The sequence below is a fragment of the Porites lutea genome, chromosome 1, assembly GCF_958299795.1.
Source record: "Porites lutea chromosome 1, jaPorLute2.1, whole genome shotgun sequence".
NCBI lineage: Eukaryota > Metazoa > Cnidaria > Anthozoa > Scleractinia > Poritidae > Porites > Porites lutea.
In genome coordinates, this window is record NC_133201.1 from 30,194,219 (window position 1) to 30,218,056 (window position 23,838).

The 23,838-nt window shown below is 39.1% G+C and overlaps 2 protein-coding genes and 1 long non-coding RNA gene across 7 annotated transcripts in view; 1 reads left to right on the forward strand and 2 right to left on the reverse strand.

The window, feature by feature from the left end:
* Positions 1–454: 454 nt before the first annotated feature.
* On the forward strand, positions 455–6,962 carry LOC140948128 (uncharacterized). Of its 3 annotated transcripts, none has more exons than XR_012167017.1 (5): positions 455–819; positions 1,775–2,460; positions 2,575–2,681; positions 3,407–5,149; positions 5,740–6,962. It is a non-coding gene; the product is annotated as an uncharacterized lncRNA (long non-coding RNA). The 3 variants fall into 3 exon arrangements; XR_012167016.1 differs by having other exon boundaries at positions 5,625–5,759; XR_012167015.1 differs by lacking the exon at positions 5,740–6,962 and having other exon boundaries at positions 3,407–3,985; positions 4,948–5,087.
* Positions 1,762–5,054, reverse strand: LOC140948108 (uncharacterized). The gene is made up of 4 exons (XM_073397338.1): positions 4,923–5,054; positions 3,422–3,978; positions 2,540–2,780; positions 1,762–2,439 (listed from the first exon to the last, which is right to left on the reverse strand). The coding sequence occupies exons 1-4, from the start codon at positions 5,034–5,036 to the stop codon at positions 1,783–1,785; spliced, it is 1,569 nt and encodes a 522-aa protein (XP_073253439.1). The 5' UTR covers positions 5,037–5,054; the 3' UTR covers positions 1,762–1,782.
* Positions 6,963–11,210: 4,248 nt separating the features above from the next.
* The window catches only part of LOC140948076 (uncharacterized), a 137,769-nt gene continuing 125,141 nt past the window's right edge, over positions 11,211–23,838 (reverse strand). For all 3 annotated transcript variants that reach the window (XM_073397316.1, XM_073397308.1, XM_073397300.1), the window contains 6 exons: positions 22,550–22,618; positions 17,124–21,349; positions 16,704–16,758; positions 15,591–15,647; positions 13,037–13,071; positions 11,211–12,766 (listed from right to left, as the gene is read on the reverse strand). In XM_073397316.1, the coding sequence (XP_073253417.1) occupies positions 12,751–12,766; positions 13,037–13,071; positions 15,591–15,647; positions 16,704–16,758; positions 17,124–21,328 (4,368 nt within the window). In that variant the 5' untranslated portion in view covers positions 21,329–21,349; positions 22,550–22,618 and the 3' untranslated portion in view covers positions 11,211–12,750. The remainder of the gene's footprint in view (positions 12,767–13,036; positions 13,072–15,590; positions 15,648–16,703; positions 16,759–17,123; positions 21,350–22,549; positions 22,619–23,838) is intronic.

Here is a 23,838-nt window from a genome sequence, read left to right on the forward strand (position 1 = left end):
GCCAATGGGCATCCTAGTTACAATAACTTGTCGCTCATGCTATTCCTCGATCCCCAAGCGAAGGTCTTGAACAAGATCAAGACTCTGATATACCATCCGTCTGCTTTCCTTGCCCTTAATATTGGTCTCACTCAGAAGCGCTTTTGATTTTCCCTCTTTTCTGTCAGGAGATATCGTCTTGATTTAAGAAGCAAAAGGATTTATACACCGTGTATTATGATAATGCGATCGCGAAGAAAACCAAATTAAATGTAGTCGATGCGATAAAGCCCATCATTATTGCAATTAATCGGTAGGTTTGTATGGCATCCACTTTTAAAGCATCGCGCTCAAAACGATGAGTACACACTTTAATTTCCACGTCTTGCACCTCTTTGTTCCCTCTAGATCATACAGATGTCGCTTATAGGAACAAAGCCTTTCAAGGAGAGAGGGGCAGGGCAGAAAAACCGCTGATTGGTTAAAAAAAATTCCACTGAGAGCATGCGCTTGCGCCTTCCGCTGACCATATGCAGATGCAGTTGGTTCAAAAGAATGAGCGATCCGAAGGAGCTACAATCGAGCGATCATGAATGTGGGATGTTTTGCCGAAATTTGAAGAGCACTGTGTTGAAATACATCACTGAAAGGTCTTGTATATAATGGTATCATTTTGTTTTGCTTCGCTTTGGAGGTAATCTTTGTGACTGTATTACGTTAAACGGACGGAGTCGTGCCAAGCAAACCATGTGCTTTTTTCGATCAACTTTCTTCTACGCGATTGTTTGGTTTCCTGCAACAAGCCTCGGTGATCCGATAGTTACACAACTGAGTTTAAAGGTAAGACATTTTTCGTCTTTGACATAGTGAACGTTTTCAGAGTTAATGAGTGAACCGAAATTTGCATTGGATGCTATTTATCCTCCACGAGATTGCGGCGGTGCAGCGTGCGCTGCGTGCAGGCGTATAATGCGGCACCTAACAGTGGGCGAAGCCATTGCTAAAAGTAACCAAACTTTCAAACAAAATAGCACTTCATAGCACCCTGAGTTACAAGTTTAATGGGCTTTTGATTCTAGGTTATATATATCCACACTGTTCAATGAATTCCTTGGTGTGAATTGTTTACATTGTTCCGCTAGAAGCGAAATTATTTTTTTGTACGCGTTGTCCAATTTGTAATTTCTTTAGATCAATTTATACCAACTGATTTATACAGTTAATAACTTTGTTTTTGGGCTGATATAGATTTGGAATGATTTTACTGTACAAAATTAGGTTGTTTTAAGAAAGGTGAAATTTTAAGGATGAATTTTTAAGCCTACATGTATCCAGAATTAGCAGAGTTATACACAATCCTTGTCCATATACAATGTGATATTTTAAAATGAAAATCTTATTATATTTACATGTTCAAAATAACATCGAATATTTTGAAGACACTATCTTACTCCTGTACATCACATTGTCCCTTGACAGGACTATCACTATATTTTTCTCACTGGCATTGGGCTGAGTTAATCTTTTATAATGCAAAGTTCTCATATAATATTGTATGGACCAAATTCCAAATGCAAGCACAAGATCACTTATTTGTTATCTAGCTAGTTGCATTGTTTTGAGATACCTATAGCAAGACAAAGGCAACAACAAAGGCATTGTTCAAGGTTTCTCTCCTGTGTTATCATGCCTATACCTATTCAAGGTATTTTATGTGAAACAAAGGGCTTGTATTATTGGTTTGGATTTGCTTCTAAAAACGGAAATGATTATTGTTTTGTTATTCTCATTTCAGGGAAAAACTTAACTATTTACCCCTTTGTGGGTGTTCTGATGCTGAGTCAAGCCCCCTTTGCTCTTACAGACCCTGCCACATGTGACACACACCATACTAGTATCAACAATTACTGCTTCTCCAGTAGAGTCGGTGGAGTTTACATTCTTGGAATTTTTGTTGCTGTACTTAAATAAAGCACTTTGTGGAAGATGCAAAAGGGATTGTTTTGCTTTAATGAGTATCTTATTTGCTAGTGTATCAGGTTTGCCATCATCATCATCACTGTCATCATCATCTGAGTTGTCACTTCCATCATCTTCGTCGTTGTCATCATGATTATCATTGCTTCCGTCAGTTTCATCATTTCCTGCCAGTAAACCTTTGTTGAAACTGTCTGCAAGTTCTTGGATTCTTAAAGGAAGTTGCTCAGAGCAAATGGGGCACTTGACACCATACAGTATTGAGTAGTTATGATCGTTACAGTTTGAGGAACTACCAAGACAACTTTTGTGAAATGTGTGGCCACAGTTGAAGCGCTGAACTGCAACTAGGAGATTGTCATCTGCTCTGCAATCTGCTGCATCACAAGCCAACAGTGGGTCTGGTTCTTGACCCTTCCAGGCATACCCTAAGGGTAAGCTTCTTTGGTCCACAGTTGCATCAAGAGAGGGTAGATAATAAGGCTGCATTGGAAAAAGATAAAGGTTTGTTTCAGGTATATCTTGTATAGCAAATGCTTTGTTTTGTTATGGAATGGGTTGTTACAGCCATATTGGATTCTACCTGATATTTCCTATGTCCTCTGGGTATTTTTGCAGAGTTTCCAAGGTTTTGCCTCACAGAGATGAACAAGTCAAGAAGAAACTCAGCTGCTTTGTTTGATAGGTCCCTTAGGTTCCGGACACCCTTGCCTCTTGGATTATTGGTAAGGAACCAGGTACAAAAGTCTTCTGCACATCTGTTTGCACTTATGGCCTTTGCAGCTGCCTGAACTTGGCTGGCTGTGGCATTTGGAGGAACTGATCTGACAATTCAAGGACAATGAAATGTCTTAGTGACTTAGCTGAAATTAAAAGAAAGTCAGTTTTACAGATGCCGCAGCTGTAGCTAGCATTTACTCGCCCACAAGTCATTTCAACTAGCCGTAAAACCCTTTTTGATTAGCACGATTGATTCCAATCCTTCTGTAATTTGAATTTGCCTAAAAAACATCACTTGCCTGTTGGGCAAGTTAAGAACAAGAATCACTAGCCCAATAGCAAAATCCACTAGCCGTGGGCTATCGGACATGGCTGTCTTTGCACGCTGACATTGTCTGTCATTGAGAGTCATATCAAGGCTGTGGCCTTGACTAATTTCATTTAAAACAACAGCGCACAGATGAAAAATAGTTTTATTCAAACCACGTTTAGGAACTTTGCATTCCTTACCTTTAAAAATAATGATGAATCATAGCTTTGTTGAAGTAGTGGTCTGCTTGTTTTAAGAGGAATTGATTGGTTTACCACTAAATTTTTCAGGTAAAAAAAATATGTGGCATTGTTAAAAAACATGTTGCCCCTGGGGCAATATTGCACATTATTAGGATCTGTCTGTTATACTGTATCAGGGTAATGTTTGACAAACCGTTTATGCACTTGAATTTCCTAGGTACATGTATGTTACCTTCGAAGAAGTGAATGGAAAACTTCCACTTTCTTTTCTGTTAGCTCGTTGAGCCATTGCTCCAGTAGCTCCTGGAAGTTGGGAATGGCCTCTTGCTGGTGTACAAGGTCGCTCAACTGACACAGGGTGGCCTTGTCATAGTGACGCCGCCTTTGGATGATAAACATGAGAGCTAACCGTATCATGGCATCAACCCACTTCCTTTGGTCACCACCTCGAAAGATAACTGAATAAAAGTAAAACACAAGTGGAACCAATTCATCCAGGAGAAACACAAGAAGGACATATTCTGGGTCTTTGCATTGTCCAAATGCAGGCAGAACAGCGGTTTTTACAGTCAGCCATCCACCAAATGCTGTAGCGATGAGAGTCGAAATTCTGTGTGGTTTAGGCTTGGAAGGCAACACTTTTCTTTGACCAAACAAATGTTTGTAAAGCTTTTCAAAAAAACAGCGGAAATTTGCCACAACATCTTCTTGTGAGTTCAGACAGATATGGAAGGGCCCCTGCCATGGCACCACTGACAATACTCTGTCTGGGTCAACATCGGGTTTCCACTGTAGAGTAAGCAACTTTTTTTTAGCTAATGTTCATAATCAAACTTTGAAAGTATAAAAAAAGTTATTCTTACTTTAAAATTGTATGTATATTAATTAATATTAAGTAATTAAGATCAACATAAATGTAAATGTTTTTCTGTTTAACTGGAGTGGACTCTCTCAGTGTGTATTTGTTTACGTACCTGTAGTTTCTTTTTGTTGCTCCTGAAATGCAGTTCTCTTAGTGGGGACTGCCCAAGTTTTGAATAATATTTACCCTTGAGTATGTGTTGTGGTTCATTTTTATCTTTGGTTGAAACTTTTTTCCCTTTGTAATGTGTTACAGTCAAGTCAAGCATAACCCCCAAGATTACATTAATGAATTTATTATTCGAAAGTTGAATCCGTTGGTAGTTGTACATTTCAGATTCATCTCTGCATTCTTGCATGCATAATGAGCCGTGAAGTCACACGCAAAGCAGTTACGAAATTTCTACCAGCTCAGTTTCCCTGAATTTTATGTAAATGTCTTCTATGAAATTTAACCTGTTCAAAGATTTTCAATCTGACCAAGTACAGAGAAGTTCTTGTAAAATATTCACTGCCCATTACGCATGAAATATTTCACTTCAGAAATATACTGTGAATATTATATTAAAATAATATATATTGATTCAGAGGTAGCACATCCACAAAGTGGTTCCTTGTGTACCTAATTCTAGGTCGAATTGTAATTTGGCAGTGTTGGTTTTTGAGGAGAGGGGAAAACCGGAGTGTACAGCGAAAAAAAAAAAACCCTCGGAGCAAAGGAGAGAACCAACAACAAACTCAACCCACATATGGCGTCCATGCTGGGATTTGAACCCAGGCCACATTGGTGGGAGGCGAGTGCTCTCACCATTGTGCCACTTGCTCATTATTGTTCCTTATGCTAAAAGTGTTTTAAAAATGTTAAGCCAAACCTGGCATATAATCTTCTTGTTGTAGTACCATGTTGGCCAATCACCAGCTAATAGCAGTAGGTTCTTTTCCATGTACTCGCTTAGTGATGGGCAAACTTCATTGAGGTGCTGCATTGCTTATCTATAATTTGCCATGCTCTTAAGGGACTGTTCAAATTCGTCAACTAGCCAAGTGTTGGACAGCAAATCCAAGTCATGTCTGGCCTCATCTGTATACACTCTACAAGGTATTTGTTATTGTTTGTATCATGAAATATTGTACATGCTCTTTTTTGGCACCCTTACGCAACATTTTTTGAAACTCAATTATCCATTCAATATTAAATTTTCCATTTCAAATTCCTACATTGTGAGACAATGCAAAGTGGTATGTGTAAAAAATTTATGATGGGCTGTATGTAAAACTAGTTATTGACATTGGGAGTTGCCAATTTCATTTTTGACGGGGAATTTATATTAAAGATATTTATGGTGCCAGTTAATTTTAAAATTTATGTGGCATTGATTTATGCCAAAGTGTTAAATTGCATGAAAAGTTTGGATGAAATACATTACTAAAATCTATTACTTAAAAGTATTATTATTCTTTTTGTACAAGCTTGTGGCACCCAATGACTATTAGACCACTACCTTAACTTTTAGGTTTCTGATTTGTTGTAAATCATACCTTAATTCAACTAAACTTTTGTTTACATTTGTCAGGTCAAACTGGCTGAAACCAGCAGGTAGAGAGTCTAAGTAACTGAATGTAAAATAATTTGACAAATGCTCTTGAAACAACTCGTTCACTTTGTTGGCATCAATTCCTCCCCGGCAGTTAACAATTGCACCCCCAGCAATTCGAACAGGTACAACCCGGTGGACGTTTCTTGTTGTTGGCATTGCCGGTATAGATTCTTGGTGATCCACTACTCCAGTACACATGTGAAGGCACCTGCTCAGCTGGCTCTGTTTGGGATCTTTTATAGACTGGACACAATGAAAATCATCTATAATGAGCAGGAGGAAGTTGTTGTTCTGTTGGGGAGGAAATTTTTAACTGGATCAGTGTACATCTATGGACTGAGAAATTAGAGTCATTTTACTTAAACCGTGAAACAGGTAGAAGAATACTACGCACTATTATGTATTAATTCCATTGTCTTCTTTTGTTTACCTCTTGCTATTTTGCACTGTTTGTTAATATCTGTTTCACGGTTTAAATAAAATCACTCTATTTTTGTTGTTTTTGTCTCCTTGTTACAAGGTCCTTGTGCCTTTTATTTAGCTCCTGCTTCTTTACATCCAGCCACCTCACCTTGTGTCAACTTATTTTTGTGGCCAGGGTGTTGTGCAGTGGCAGATGTTTAATAATGAATTGTTTCAGTATGTAAATACATGTACCTTTATGGCACTCTCAACGATCGCTTGTGTCTTGTGAATGCTTTTTCCAGACAATCCTTTTTTATGATTTAGCACACTTCTCGGGTGAGTGCTAAACCCCAGAAGTGAGCCAGCTGTCAAAGCATCATCACTGGCACCATGAAAGGACAAGTGCAACCCACAGTCTTGTTGTAAGGGATTGTTTTTCTGTTGAAAACAAACAAGCAACACTTATGTCTATTACACACCATGGTGTTTAATTTAATTTAAGTGTCTTCCTAAAGTATGGTTCCTGCTATTATTATTATTATTATTATTATCATTATCATTATCATTATCATTATTAGTATTATTATTTATTTTATTTTTTATTATTATTATACACACTTGGTTTCTAAAGTAAGACAGCTGATGAAGCAGTGCCACAACTCGCAGTCTCAGTATTTCATGTCTTTTCTTAGAAAGCTGTTGTTTTTCATCATTCTTGACTAGACACAAGGCACGGTCAAACAATCCAGGGGTGCACTTGTTGGCAAATTTTTCCATGTCTGCAGGGTCGTATAGCCGCTGCCCTCCATCCTTGTAATGTTTAGTGAGACACTTGTGGAACGTTTTGAACTGCTCATCAAAAGTTGGCTCTGAAAATTAATAAAAAAATATTTCTAATAAAGGTTGAAACTAGTCGTCTTTGTTTTGAATGTGTGCAAATTAAGAGTACCTCAATACAATACCTTCTAGCTTGTTGCATCTTTCTTTTAATGCTGCATTTTCGCGCTGTAATTTGGTGATTAATTGTTTTGCCTCTTCTAGCTCATTAACACTCTGCAAAGGGGCAGTCTGAGAGGTTCCATCCCTCCAAGTTATTTTCTTTTCTGGGGTAGTACATGGGACTGAAGTAGTACATTTTGTCTACAAATGTATAGGGCAAAATTTAATGCAAAATATGAATATTTTCTGAAGCAAAACTAAGAATGTATGATCTGTTTCTGTACATTTTGACTGTTGTTTGAGTGTAAAAGAAACATACCTTTCTCGTAGTAGGGGGTTTGTAGAGAGCGTGGTTGGTAAATATGGGAGCTTCGTCCACGAGATTTAGGTGGCCTGGGCAAAGAAATGCACCTCCTTGGTAGCTTTCAAGGTTTGTTGCAACGGTGAGAATCCTCTGCGGACATGGCAGTAAATTGTTCCTTTGCGTGCAAGCATTTTCACTGGGAAAACAGCACCTCCTTTGACTTTCCACTTGCAATTTTTTTGCATGACCAAAACATAGCCAAACCGGCCTAGAGTAGCCACGTAAAACAGCTTCTTTTCCCGAATAATAATTAGTGGCACCCCAACACTTTTCTGATACGCTTCTTAATCTGGAGCCACGTTCACAAACATTTTCCATTATTTAATCAACTTTGGACGTTCCTTCCGCCGGAAACGCACGCAAAAAGACCGGAACTTGACAGTGAAGCGGTCGGTAACTATTTTTGGACATTTTTGAAGCTTTTGAAGCGGGAAAAAACGAGCGGCGTCTCCAGTTTCATTCATAATTTCCCGCGCAAAGCATGAGGCCGGGAAGCTGGCGCCTACTAGTCAGTAAGTGAACACAAGCCGTAGGCGAAGAGTTTGATGTTTACAAATCTATTCCTTTTTTTACTTGTCCAAGGAAATATATTTTTGCGCTGCTATCTACCTTCTAAGTGCAAGAGGATCGATCTGTTTAGGGGTAAGATTGGCTGTACATTTGTGGAAGCTTCTCACCGGCGATTACGTTCGAGTGTTGTCACCGCGAGGGGGATGCAAAAACAAAAAACAGCAAGCCACAGAAAAACGTACTGTTCGATTTTTTTACGTATTTCTTATTTTGCTTCTTGGCTTTTAGCCTTTTGGTTGGTCGAATTTTGAACCTTAAATACTCCACCTGTTTCTTATTTTTGCAAATTGTTTAAGAGCTATTGGTCGTATAATGTCTCTATGAACTACACACTGTCCCGCGCATTTTCAGCAAGCACCCTAAAGTGTATTCCTAATCTGATTTCGCTACAACTCTTGACATCGCCTGTCAATGAGTTCTAGTTTGGGGATATCAGATCATAATCACCGAACTAGTCATGGTTAACTATGTATTTGGCTTCAAACTTTGCTCTTTTTTGTAGACTACTTTATTCGTTGTAAGATGGTCAGCGGAGAGCACAAACTGCCGCGAAAACGGCAACCAATCAGCGGTTTTTCTGCCCTGCCCCCCGGAGAGAGGGCTACCTTTATGCTAGCTTTGGTTTACAAGCAAATTTGACAGGTAGGGTGGCCCTATCACCCGGGTCAACTTTACTAGCTTTACTGACGTGTTTCATCATGCGTGACATTCTTTAACGTTCGAGATTTAAAATAAAACTTGAAGTTCTCTATGGAAAACACGTTAAATTCACGAAAAAACGAGAAAATATTATCATCGTTTATATTGTTCAGATGTTTATAACTTAGCTCAGAAATTGGATAATTCCGTTCAAATTGTCAAGATTACTGGTCACGCAAGTCGGAGGAAAGTTGTCCCGGGTGGGCGAGTTATCCCTAAATATCGCAGTTGCTTGTTATTTCTTGGCGTCTTCAATGGTGTCACATCTGTCATTCCGACCGGGTTCCTTATTCCCGTAATCCCGAACTTGTTTCTCTGCAAACTCTAGACTGAGTATTAGGCATTTCTGGGGGAAAAGGGGGAAGAGAGAGGCCAAAAAGGGAGAGAGCGAATTGTGAGAAACGCCCTTTCTTTCTCTTCTAACCCTCCTCCACCCCCGTCTAAAATCTTCTCTCCCCTAGGCCCTTAGGAAGGCCTGATACACAGGCTACCGTGAAATTCCGAAAATAAGCCCGTCCATGTATAAACCCCTCCAAATAAAAGCCCGCCAAACCGGTAACGCAAAAAACCCTCCGTTAAATCACCGCAACCTCGTCCCCAGGGCTATTCTTTTCCACCCATTTTTTTCCGTCCGCCATGTTGGAGCTCATCCAGGTGAGCACCAGCATGGAGTCTCCATACAAATCTCTATAAGGTTGGGTAAAACATTTCTTCGGATATCTCGTATACGAAATATTCCTCTGACCTGAATCTTGGCGAGGGTCTGTGTATACGTACCTCGTTTCATTTTCCAGATTCTGAACGTTATCTATTAAACGGTTTTGATTTTTATTTTGATATATTTCGAATGGCGTGACACTGAAACCAGCAATAAGCCGCGGGGCTTATTTTCGGAATTTTACGGAATGCTAACTAGCGCTGACTCCGCCTGTAAAAAATGGTATAACTTCACTTCTAATGAAAATATTTTAGTTCTGCTTGCTGATTTTTAAAGCACAGAAGTGTGTTTTTCTGTGTAAACATCAAGAAATGTTTTTAAAAATAGCCCATACTGATCATCAGGAATCAAGGAAAAGACTTTTTAACTTTTTCTACTTTATTCATTGTTGTGCTGGACCCTTTTGCTCAAAAGAGGGCTAATTTACATTATGAATAAAAAAAAAAAATTTAAATAGTATAGAGTTGTACGGGTGTTTTCTTTAATCCGAAAACGGTATTGCCATATTTTTGAACCCAGGTGTGGTTTTCAAAACTGGGGTCTCAGAAGCTTGGGGGTTAAAGGGACATGAGTTACAGGTAGACTTTCCTACAAGTCAAGCTCAAATTTTTTTTTCCAGCGCAAAGCGCGAGCTAGAATTTTTTTGTGTTTTCGGTGGCACCAAGCGAGCCTACTACCGGAACTGGAAAGCGAGAAGCGAAAGACTTTGAGCTTTAGGTTCCAGATTCCCTTATCCTAGCCTACTTGAGGCGCACCCTTCCCCCGTTTTTCCTTTGTCGGGGGGAGGGTGCCGCTACGCGTAGGCTACATTATCCTCGAATCCAGTGGAAGATACTGTGATCGAAAAAGTGCTGCGCTCAAAATAGGCAGTTGACAGTATCGAGAAAATTGTGAGCCGCCTCCGTTAAGTCAAAAAGTGACAACATTGTCTGAATCTCGATTTAAAAAAATAAGACCAAACAATAACTTCCTTGTCCTGCGGGAATAACTTTCGAGTTCTCTTCAACAGCGAGAGCACGGGGGATAGTGAGGGGAAGGGCGAGAAAAGGCGGAAAGCCTTGATGCCGTTGTTGTTAAAAAAAAAGAAGAAAGGTTTAAAGGCTTGTCTATTGTGGAAAGCGCACTTAGCTTATCCAGCTAGTTTACAGGCACTCCACTCAAATACTTAGAAACAAATAATTTAAATACAACATAACAAGATTAAAAAACCAACTGGCCAGAGGCAACCAGTTGGCTATTTAAAAGCGTGGCCGAGGATTTGAGCTCGGGACAACTGAGTACAAATCCAGCAAGTAGCCAGAGCGGGACTCGAATCTGTGACCACAGGATTGCAAGTCCGGCGCGCTGACCACTCAGCCACGCTGCCTTCTCTTTTCCCCTACCCATCGTCCCCCGCGCTTTTCTATCCCTTTCCTTAAGTCTCGCTCTCAAAAATGGTAAGAATAGAGGCGGGGAAGGGGGAAGGGGAGGATGATCAGTAGCCAGCCCCGCAGAAACAGTCACAAAGTACAGGCGTACAGATGAATCAAAAGCTTGAACGTAGACAGCGGTTGGCCTGCACCACAAACGAAACTAAAACTCTGGTTAACTCCGTCTGCGAAACATCACCGAAATCCTTGTTTTGAACCCCCACCCGTGTACCAAGATTTAGTACGCGTCATGATTGGCCAGTTGAAAAGGCCATTGTCGATTTGCCAATCAGGATGAAAAGAAATTCGAAACGCACTTCCGGTAATTCGTTGAGTCCATTGGGTGCCCGGGACAAGGATATCGGCGCTGCTTCGCAGACGTTACTATGGTTACTGAATGTATTGAAGAGGAAATAATTCTTTTTGCAAAATATAAAAAGTCACATTTATTCCTATAATTTACAGTCCTAGTTTTTTTTTTTTTTGCTTAACTAATTCATTTACGGGATTATCCTCTTTTGAATGTTATTCTATAAATGTCAGTCCGGGCCATAACCAGGTATTGTAGTTTTTGAAAATATTTTTTGTAGGAACCAAAAAAATGCTACTCAATCAGCTCCCTCCCAGAAATCCCTTTAGCGGCCCCTTTGCTCGATTTTTCCACAGAATTTCTGGCCAATCACAACCGAAACTATCACCTATCGTTCGCTTGCTGTATTTCGTCACTCTTCGCCTTTAATTTCGAAAGGTTTCATGGAATATAACTGAGGGCTAAATCCGCTACAGCTCAAAGAAGAGTAGTAAATGAGTTTCGTCGAGGTCGGCGCCAGAAGTCCTTCTTGATGACGTCATAGAGTATCTAGAAATGGTTATGGCCCGGACTGAATGCGAATCTAATTAACTTTTTTTATTACAAACATCTATGTAATCCTCCGGGAAAAATTGTTTGAAATACATTTCTGAAATGTCCTTTCAGGAGTCCTTTCATTTTTTTCAACATAAAAATATTAATCTTAAAAAAAATGGTTCCCCTTCCTTTAAAACTCAAATTTAAAAATAGTTGATAACTTAATCTGCCTATTAAACTTGATGCTTCTTCATCTAAAAAACTGTTAAAACCTATGTAATTTGATTTGTGAGCACCTTTGTTCAGTGTGGTGCACAAAGTGTTTTTTTTTTCAACCAATCATTGGTCTAAATCACTATTGACAAGAAAAACTACAATGACGCAACAGTAATTTCACTGCATCCTTATTCCTACGTTTTATCATTGTTCTGTGTGTTCCTGTTTATAAAGGGGTGTGAATAAAACGGACACAGTCGTAGACTTTTTTCAGATGATCTTTAAGATTATAATTCAAAACTGTCAGACTAGCAATACATCCGCTTCTCGGAATAACAATCAGAAAACATTCAGAATCAAGAAAGTTCTTGGGGGCTGGGATTTTCTCAAAACAAAACACGTGATACTGACGTCATACTAAGTCCCAGTTACCCACAGAGTGAGAGCATCGTTTTATGCGGTCCCAGACGGCGTCGGACCGGCTGGGATTTAGAAGATGAAACCTGCGTGCGGCAAGGATCTAACTAGACTAACTGCGTGATCACTTTCTTAGTAAACTAGCCTAGATTCTAGTATAATAAATGACTTTTTAACTTTTTAACTCAGTTAGTATATTACTATCTAGAATAATTCACCTCTTTACTCTCTCTAAAGAGGAAATTTATACGTTTACCTCGAGTTTATTGAAAACTTGAAAATAATGTTTTTTTTTTCACCCTCCCCCGCTAAAGTCTGAGAAAAATGTAATTGGCATAAGACATATTTCAATTTTGATAAATATGTCTCATTCTCAGTTAGATAGAATGTTATTTACAAACATTTTGATAATCTACGAAAACCTAACAAATAATTTGCACTAATTCATTATAATTTGGAAGCCGAAGAGAAACTCTCGTGCAGATTCTAACGGACTGAACTATCTTCTTTTGCTTTCATCAAACAAGCATACAGCTGAAAATGAAACAGAGATAATATACATGAACTTTGGAAGAAACTATCGCACCTTTATCTGCATCATAACAAAAAGCTGGAACAGTTAAACAATTCATCTATAGGGATATTAAAGACATAGCCTTGCAATAATGAGAGCTAGAAGGTAAAAAGAGCTTGAGGAACTCAATCGATTTTTCATTAAACATTTCCCAACCCAACGAACACAGCTGAATTCAGTTGAGGGAAACAATGAAAAACCAACAAAAAACCATTTACAAGAAGACTCACCAGCTTTTTTTCTCAACTTGAGAATTCCTGCTAGCCTAAAAAAAAAGCATTCACGCAATCAGTTAGAGCTAACGAATTACATTTTTCAGCTTAGGAAAAGTAATATACCATATAACATGCCGAAATCTGATTACATAACGGGTGTCACAAGTGCTCTGCTATATTTTAAGGTAACAGGCAAGTCTGATGCAGACCATTTTGGCGATTTTCAGCTGGATTTTGGACCATTTTTATGGAATACATGGGCTTTCAGCTCCAAGTGCCCCGGACTCCAGAAGGAAACAGCACTAGTTTATGCAACACACAAAGTGTAAGCAATTTTTTTTTCGAATCGTTTCAATACAAGTTAGGAGATACTTTGTACATCGCCACACATTCTTTAAAAAAATCAAAATTTGAAATAACAATAATAATCATAACTATAACAAAATTCTCAAATCTGATTGGCTATCAACTGCCCTGATTTCAGCCTTAATTGGACAGTTTAATAGGACAGTACGCGTCGTGCCTAAGTAATTGGACAGTACGCGCCATCACGCGCGCGCTTAAATGGCTTTTTTTCACTACTAGCATTAAAAAAATTGGAATTTCTTCTGTTTTGATTTTAAAAAAGGGCTTATATATCACAAATTTTGTTAAAGTTATGATTAATTGGTAACAGAACTTCGTGTCGTCCCATTCAGTCTGTAATCATACTCGTGATTAAACAAATCGGACTCCCGCTACGCGGTCGTCCGTTTTTGTTAATCACTCTTATGATTACAGACCGAATTGGACTCCACTCAGTCCTGTTACCATTACTAATAACAATAACCTTTATTTAACGTGGTCAATGTTCTTAGCTAATTAGCTACTTTACAGACCTGCCACGAAAAATAAATAAATAAAATAAAAATAATAATAGAAAGAGAAGATTTCTCATAAAGAAACCTATATAAAAATATATACACAGTTAAAAATTCTTAAAACAAAGAGTAGATCACGAGATTATTACATAATTATGTTAAAACTAAGCAAAATGTATTTACATGTATTTGCACGATTATAATGTAAAATTTGAGAAATCCAACTTAGACATCAAGTTCATGTGATCATCAAGATCACATAGAGACTGTACGAACTGTAATAATTTTGGTTAAAGGAATTTCGTTTGTTCCTGCACGCACAAAGTGACCAATCCTGATTGGTTAAGATCTTGCCTGTTTCACTTTTAACCTTGCTCACTCGTGAGGCTACCCGAATAAGGATCAACAGAAGGCGAGGTAGCTACTAAAACTTGAAACATGCTTACCTCGATCTATGGAAAGCTTACGTCTTCATAACAATTGCGCGTTTTTTGGCAGTTATAAGATATGAAGGGGTATTTATTTAAAAATATTAATTAGCATCTTTCTTGTTTTGACGTGGAGAATCTTCTGCTATTTTCTCGAGCTATGACAAACACAGCTTATAAAACATATTGAAAGAAAAAAAAGTAATGAAAACCAATGGCTTCAGCTGGCTTTCATATGAATGTGAACACTCATGCCAATGAGGCGCATAACACACACTTCGATCTGCAAAATTCTCAATATCATACTTGACCTCAACCAATAACTGCCGATTATTATTCATTCAAAATATTTTCCCGATTCTGATTGACTAAATCCACACGTTTAATTCACCATAACCAGTTACTGATTACCAAATTTGGAAGAATTTTGTGTTTAACGAGGAAATGACGTAAAAAATGCAGTGTTTTCGCAGGTTAACGCACCGTTAACCGAGAAGACCTGGGAACGAGGTTGAGTTATTGTTTTGGTTGTGAACTTGAAAAATGGCGGACATTTCACTTGTTTCAAGAGTAAGAACTAGGCGAAAAAATAGCTAAAAACCTGGCAAGAATTTTTCTATTTGAAGAATATTTGCGGAGCTGGACAAACCTAAACGTGCACTATCGAAGATGAACTTCATCGATGGATCGATGGAGGTAAGCATGTTTCAGCCATGTTTTTAAACTAGGAATTAATTGAATGAATAATAAAACAGTTATTGAATTCGGCTTTCGTATCATATGAAGAATTATGAAGATCTCGGAGAGTATTATCCGCCTCGGCCAACGGCCTCGACGGATAACACCCTCCCCGATCTCCACAATTCTTCATAAGATACTCAGTCTCATTCATTAATTGTTAATTATTCGTTCAAATATTTTTCCGTTTCGCATTGGCCTAAATCCCAGCGCTATTTCCGAAATCCTAAAACATAAGGCACTCTCAGGATAATTGTTCTGAAAAAGGATAACAGAAGGCGTGGTGCAGTTGATTTGTTTTGCAAAAAACAAAGATAGTCACACTATTTCCTAAAACGTAACAAGCACAGTAAAAATAGCACTGATGATAACTGGCATTTGAGGCCGAATATGTGCTAGTCTATATCTCGTTCTATCGCGAATTTTGGATTCTTCCCTCCTAGTTATGATAACATCGATCGAAGTAAGCATGCTTTTAAGTGTATTATTTTTCATCTCGTTCTCAGCCATATTCAGTGACTGCTAGTTACTATCCTTAATTACCTCTTGCTCATTTTCAGATCGCTGTTCTCCTTCTATTCCATTGGCTTGTTGGTTATTCTGGAATAAATGTAACCCGTATTAGGCTCAAGTACGTTAAGCGGACACCCCGTATTAGACCCAAATTTGTTCCCACGTTTTGCGTGAATCTACTCTGTCTGTTATGCACGTTACTAGTTGCTACAGTTTGACAAACTGTCAATTTACAAATGAACCAAACCGTGAAATATCAAGGGGCGTTTTCCAGAATCGCGGGATTTTCGGGCAAGCGTTTCCTCCCCTCCTCCTCGTTCACCCTTCGATCTTCCATTTCTTTTGCTTTCCCTCCAACTCAGTAACTCGCCTGGAAACACTTTCTGATGAAGGCTAATCGATCTTCCTTGACCATTGTCGTTTTGTCCAATATTATAACTAAAAATTGATTTTAATTTTAGTATTTACCAAATCGGCGAATAGCACTTTTCGCGCGTTTTGACTGGCTCCCGTAACTCGGAATATCCTTGACTATTGGTTATTCACTGTTTTGTGACCGGAGCCAAGATGGCGTCTCGCTTCGAGACATTTTCGGAGCACGAAATTTGAGCGATAAATGAAGCAGTCGTACAAACAAATACCAAGAAAGCGACTAACTTTGCCTTGTAAATGTCTACTGGTATAGGTAGAAAATTGTTTTCATGCTGAATTTGCAACAAAATCGTAAAAATACACTTGAAAAAATTCCCAGAATGTTTGTAAATTATAAAAAAATTTCCTTTTCACTGACATTTTTAGTTTACAAAAAGGTACTTTTTTTCATTTTTTTATCCAACCGATTTGGTAAATACTAAAACAACTGTCCCCCTCAAGGTCGGTGAGCAGCGCTAGATATATACCTCGGCACTTCGCGTCTCGATATATATATCCACCGCTATTCACCTCCCCTTCAGGGGATAGTTGTAGAATATTTATTGATTCATGACATATTTTAAAGTCAATTAAAAAGTTGAATATTTAACCAGACTTCCCCATAGCTAAAAAGAAATATTTGTTCTTAGTGCGATTTGAATCTATTAAACATTCATATCCATATTTAAATGTTTCTACATAGTTTATACCATAACCTACGCGGAAACATACTTGCTCTGGTGGATCTAATCTCTCCTCTTTGTACAATGTGGTTCCAGAGTGACCACTAAAAAAATAAGAAATAAGGTATCGTTATAGCCTCCACCGCAGACATTCTTAGGTGTGCGTCACGCGTTCCTTCCCCACGAAGGAACGCGTGACGCACACCTAAGAATGTCTGCAGGGGAGGCTAGTATCGTTACATCTGCGTTGGACAACATTCAGAGGACAAATTCATTTACAGCATATGCGTATAACCAACGCATTTGCCCATTAAAACAAAACTTCTCACGAGCAAATAGCCTGGTTATACGCGTATGCTGCAAATGAATCCACCGTAAAGGTATGGACAAAAAAAGAGATAAATCACTAACATTTAGGGCAAGCCTTCAAGCAAAAAAAATAATTCTCACTCAAATACTGTCAGTTTACCTTTCCATGTTTCCATCGCCTTCGCCCCGCGACAAATGCACCCTGATAACTTTGAAATTAGGTGTGGAGTTCCTCAGGCCGATGGCGAGAACACGATTGAAGGGACAGGCTGCTAAACAGATCGCCTCACTTTCCACATCAATTCCAGTTAGAAGTTCACCAGATTTGACGTTAAACATCTGAACAGTTAAATCACGAGCATAAATAACACATGTGTCGTCACTGATAAACGTGCAATGAAGAAAAAGGGAAAATGAAAGACCTAAAGTACGGAGCGTGTTTCCTGTTTCGGCATCCAAGACTAAGAGGCCGTCAGTCGTGCCAACAACAAGGAACTGTTCCATAGTTGAGAAAGCCACAGCCTTATTAAAATTATGAGAGACAGAGAACCTTCCAATGTCTTTCTTTCTCCAAACAACTGTTTCGCCATCCAAAAGCTGAAGAGACCAAGGACCAGAACCTTCAAATGTGGTATCACTTAACAGCTGACATTTATTGTTGCAGGTAAGAACTCTTCCTTGTAAAACTGGGATTGTTGATACAACTATTCCACTGCTTGTATCTAGGACTTTCACATCAACGTCTCCTACGACTGCTACTCGTTCCTCTGATATAGGGATCAGTTGTTTGACTCCAGGCAAGTTGATCCACCTTTTGATTGGTCCAGCGAGGTTACCACTCCACAACTCAACAGTGCTTTTATTCGTTAAGATTAGGACTCCACCACTAACAGGACACAACGGACGGTACGGTAAAGGCCAGTAGTTTATCTCAGCTTTAAGCTTCCCACTCGACACGTCATAAGCAGTGACTGATGATGCAACCCTAGCAACAAACACGGTCTGACCATCCAAACTGAGTGCTATCCCAGAAGCTTCAGTATCTACGCCTTGATCGTTTCTGTTTACGTATTTGGTATCCACCATTTCTATTGCTTTCAAAGAGGAACGTAGCAGACGTTGCTTGTCAAGACCAAACGTCAATCCAAACTTATGACCTTTTGTGGAAATAAGATCGCCAAATAAAAACCCACAATCATTAAAGGATTCAAAAGCCTCAGAATCACCAGACACAATCGTTAACGAAAACGTGTTGTTTGCTTCCTTTACAACCTCGAGACAAAAAAAGGAGTATTTGTTTATGACGTCATTTTTTACAGCGTAACCAAAAATGAATCGATGATCAGGTGAAAACTTTACCATGCCCCATACTTCTGGGGTAGCCATTTGTGTTAGTTTTCTGAAATTACACATCACATCATACAAACTAATCACCCCCGAAGAATGTGAGATTACAAGAAACCTTCCATCACCAGACCATGCAAAAGATAAAATGTCTTCATTTACGAGGATTCGATCAACCTCTGAGCCATTTTCCAAACTCCACATGACAAGGCCTTTAGAACTCTCAAGACAATTAGTTAGAATCTTGGCCTTGTCCCCGGAAATAGAGCAAACTGAGAATCTACAGTTACTTCCGAGAAAGAGCGGTTTCAAGTTTCCGTCCATAGTATAGGCCTGACTTAGAATCCCAGGTAAAATACATTCCTTTGTAGGGTGAAAAACAACTGAGCGGAAAAATGACAACGCGTTGATTGAAGGTAATTTTCTACTCTTGTGGCCCAACCAGCTCCTCTTGAAACTCTTCTCTACTAAGACTGGACGTGTCCACACTAGCCTGCCAGTCTGGAGTGACCACAGCTGCAGTATTCCGTCATCACATTCACACACCATATAATCCAACTGTGGAGAGACGTCCAAACAGATCACATCAGATAGACACTCAAATCGCGCTAAAACACCTCCCTGCTGCGTCTCCTTATGAACAACCTCCATATATGGTATTTCAGGATACTTATTTCGCAAAAGATTCGACGCTTCAACAGTCAACACTTTTCCTCCTTGGTTAAGTATGGTTTGAAGAAACGTACGAGGGTTATCTGTAAGCAAACGGATGTTCTTCCTCAATACGAACAACAAGGCGTCCACAATACTTTGGTTATCTTTTGATAACAATGTAAAAATCCCCTGCTCGTTAAGCCACAAAAGGTCTTCAGCCGCTATTGTGCTGTTCACGAAGGTCTTGGCATACACTACTTCTAAATCAATAATGTAGGCTTTAGTCAGTTCGTCCAGTTTATGTGGCTCTCTCTTGACGCCTTCGTGTAGCATGTGATGTGCACCATGATACAAAGCGTACCTCTCAGTGGCGCCAAACTGTAGGTTATCGACACCTTTAAGCTTCAGATTTTCAAGTTCTTCAATGCAGAGGTCCGCAAGTAAACGATGACCCTCGTTTTCATCCATGATGAATTCATGCTCCCCATGACATGAAATGTCAGTTAACCAGTCTTTAACTGACTTGTGGATGACGTGAAGACAATCGTCACGGATAGGAAGAAGTGCAGACACACTGCCTAAGGCGCTGTGTACTTTACGCTTTGTTAGTGGTGAATTAGAACTTGATACAAATACTTTAGAAACAAAACCCACTGGCAGGGGTTCCCTTGAAGCGGTAATGGAAGACAACAGATTTAGGAAATGTTCTTCCCTGATGTTATGTTCATTTATGAGTTCACGTCCCAAACGTTTAAAATAGGAATGATACACGGCAAAAATTCCTAAGGGTGAACTGCCGACAAGGTCTCTCTCGTGGGAAATTGATGCACTTTCAGTAGTCGACAAAATGAGAAAATGGGCGTACAACATCAGTCCTTCAGATTTCAAAACTAGTCGTTCCACTAACTCGCCCACATTCGCTGGTTTGACAACACGTTCCAGCCTTTTCAGACAAAATACTCTGACATCCTCAAGATTGTCTTCACCATCAGACTGCAGTTCAAGTGGCTTCAAATGTTTCAGTCTCTCTGCAATGTTTAAGGCAGGACGCGTCGTGACAAGAAAACGAATCCAAATAGGAAGCTTACAAAACTGATTTGCAATCACATTAAGAAGCTCACTCCGTCCTTGATATTCGCTTTCATCCAAGCCATCTATCACCATGAGCATGTTTCTTCCTGGGTCACCTACAGCACTAAGAGGTTCCTTGAAAAGCAACGCAAATAACTCCTCCACACCCATGTTGTTGAGATCTGTACCCAGATTTCTTGACAGCTGTTCCCCGAGGGCTCGCTTGTACTCTGGCAGGGCATGGGACAAGTGACAAGCTAATGACTGAATCATCAACTGAGGCTTACAGTAGCGTACATTGTTATACTGACAAAAATGGCTTCCTGATAGTCTGCCAGCTTGTTGCATTCTCTTGCAAATCACAGCTGCAATGACTGATTTTCCCATTCCTGCATTTCCACTGATCACCATCACGCGGTTTTGAGAGCTTCTGTCATTCAGCCAGTTCTGAACTCTGTCAAAGACCCACTCACGGGTGCCGTCTTGAAATCTTTGTAAGTGATACTCAATATCTCCCCTGAATTCCGACTTAGCAAGTTTTTGAAGGACCTCTTCTGACTTGTTCTTGTCTTTTTCGCCTTTTAACCAATCCAAGTTTTCGTTTATTTCCTCGACACCTACCTTAACTCCTTTCAAGCTTAGACCCAGTTCTTCAACGCTTTGTTGTATCTTGGCTTGGGCCTGACGATAATTCTCCAACTGTGACTTAATGTCCTCTTCCCTAACAGCCCACTCAATCAACACGTCAATATAATCTTGCTCTCCACCTTTCTCTGCCTTCAACCTATCCACTTCCGCCTGATCGAGACCAAGACTCACAAGAACACCACTAATTTCAGTCCACAGAGAAGAGAAAGTTGATGTATCAACACCAGTGGTTGTCACATGACCATACAAGATATTGCGATAGAACTTAACACGTGCAAGGTTAGCCTCATGAGACGTGTCACTTGAGGGTGGTTTAGTATGCCATCCTGAGGGGGGAGGGGTTAGTCCACAAATCTTAGTCAGAAGGAGAAACAAAAGAGTGATGTCAAAGGTGTTGGAGTCTGGAGGGACTCCACCAGGTGGAAATAGTTTGTCCCACTGATGGCCATTTAGAACTCGACGACGTAAGAGATTGTTAAGAATGGGGTAATTAGCATTTAAGTCAGTAATTAAGTTTGCAGGAGGATGATGGCCATCAAAAATCTTCCTAAGAACTGTTGTTCCACCATCGATGAGAAGCCTGCTGAGCTTGGCTCCATTTGTCTTCTCCACAGAACTGGCCAGCGGTGATGGTGCTGAAGTAGCCATGAAAAGGTCCACTACATATTCCTGCAGGGGAAAGACAAACAGTGCAAAATTGTTTCCGTTACTATCCTATTCTGAAGAGAAATTAATATTCATGAAGAGATCTGGCTTAAAAGCAACATTGAATTTTCTACATTTCTCTTGCAGTACATTAGCCTATTTTATTTCAAAGTCCTTACCCTCTTTATGAAAGCGCGTGTTCAGTGCACATCTTTTTACGTAAAGATGTGTTAAAAAATTTGCACGTGAATGAAAAGCGTTTTACTCATGAATAAACGACTAATGACTGATCAAGACTCAATTTCAAGGAAAGGCAGAAATGGCTAATGTTACTGTGACCTGTTAACTGGAGTACGTACTATCATAAAAATGATTTTTTACTTGACTGTTCAGACTTATGAAAAACAAAATGAAAGAGTTTGTGCAAAATTTTTCTTAAGTAAATTATCCTCTTTTCTGTTATACAAAAGCTTTGAAAAGGAATGGTGTGTTACTGCAAATGGCTGAAAATTCTGCTTCCTATAAATTAGATAAACTTCTGATCACGTATGTTAATACCTTGTTTGAAATTACACTTGATTGACTGTAATCATATCCTGTTCCTAGATATCAGTCATTGGGGAATGGAGCTGAGCCCCACCCCATCCCCTTCTCTTCTGTTGACTTTACCTCACGTTTGTTAATAGTTTGTTTGATACACTTGACTGACTGTAATCATATCCTGTTCTTAGATATCAAATATTGGGGACTGGAGCAGAGCCCCCTCCCCACCCCTTCCTTCCGTCTGTTTTCCTCTCATGCTGTTCTCAGATTTATCATGCCTGGAACAAGCTATTGTTAGTATCACCCTCAGGATATGATGACAAGGTTTATGGAGGGGAGATTGCTTTGAGTTCGGCCCGATGTTTTCTATAAAAGAGTTTTAGGCTAGCTAATACCCCTGGAAATACAGTTCGTAGACAGCAAGTAGTAATGTCTGTGTCCATAGTGCCAAACTGTGGGCTTGATCATTCACATAATTTCAGTTCCCATGAGTTACTGTCAGAAATCTCAGAGATTCTGCAGCATTAGTCTGCGAGCTCTTGCGTTAATTTTCACCCAGGCAATTATCTTATCTAAAATTCAAGAATTTACTTTTTAAGAAATTATTTAATAATAATTAGTTAATACAAGTATGCTAAATATTATTTTATAATTATATCAAATGAAATCCCCAACTTAAACCCCCTGACATTGTCTTCGACCATTGCTTCAGTACTGTATTTCTCCCCTTTACTCCACCATTCATCCAATCTGTCAGTCAATTCAAATTAATTAGAGATCAAATTACAATCTACAGTTCTAGCCCAGTATACAAAATACACTGCATTTCCCTCAGTATTCTTAAGATATAACTGTCTGATGGTGAATTAGCTTTGGCAGTCCGGCATTTGTTGTATTTTTTTCTCTCTCCACAGTTAATTGTCATAACAGTAATAATTGAAGTATTTCAAGAAAGAGAATTTGTCCAGTATAATTAATATTTTTCCAAAAAAAATTGGCAATTCTCAATTTCTGATTAGCTCAAATCCCTAGGCAAATTCTTGATAACCAGCTAGTATTGACCAAATTTGGAAGATGTTTGCAATATCCAGGAATATGACATCAACAGAGCAAAAGCTATTGGCAGAAAAAAATGACAGTAACTGAGAAAGCCATGGGGATGAGTTTGTTTTTAGCTCAGTTGTTTCCAAAGGATGGAGCTGAAAATGGCAGAACTACTGATTTTGTGATGCAGAGATACCTTATGAACTTCTGCATAAAAATCAAGACAAGCAAAAATACAACTCAAGAAATGACAACAGCTATTTGGAGAATATCTGCTGGACTAAATATCCCTTTGTATCCTGAATTTGCCAAGGAACAAGCAAATGAAGGCAGGAAGCCCCCAAAGATGAATAATATCTGTTGCTCCAAAGACTTAATAACCCATGTCCACATAAATAATGAAAGAGCAGTAAATAACAAGAATAAAGTACCTGAAATTCAAGTTTGCAGACTTTATTTCCACATTTTACCACTGCAGAGACTGGTTGATTCAGAGAAGATCAACAGTTGTATGAACTTTGCAAGGATAACGTTTTCAAAATCTGATACCTGAAAATAAAATGTTGAAAATAATGTAAGTTATTTTTACTGTTTATTTGTCCAAGCAGTTTAAATAAATGTACAAACACTTCACTTAAAATGCTGGTAAGCATATTTGTCACACTAATCAGGGATTTCACTAAGATTTCAAGTTAAAGGATATTAATACAACAAGTAGGCAGGGAATCAAACAGCTAGAGATTTCTTTTGGTTCTATTTTTCTTCTATTTTCCTATGAAAGTGGCCTGGGACCACTTTCATAGTAGATGGGGGAAATCTCCTTCCCCCAGCTCTTAACGACAGTCCTGCTATAATGCTGACAAAACTGCAGCTTAGTTACCAAGTCTGTATTTAGTGTATTAAAATCTTATCAGCTGTTACTTCTT

Bases quoted from the DNA above. Each gene is read 5' to 3' on its own strand.
- LOC140948108 (XM_073397338.1), bottom strand. From the start codon at position 5,036: ATGCAGCACCTCAATGAAGTTTGCCCATCACTAAGCGAGTACATGGAA. The intron at 2,781-3,421 runs GTAACATACATG...TTGAATTGTCAG, and splicing joins TTCCATTCACTTCTTCGAAG to ATCAGTTCCTCCAAATGCCA. The intron at 2,440-2,539 runs GTAGAATCCAAT...TTTCCAATGCAG, and splicing joins GAGGACATAGGAAATATCAG to CCTTATTATCTACCCTCTCT.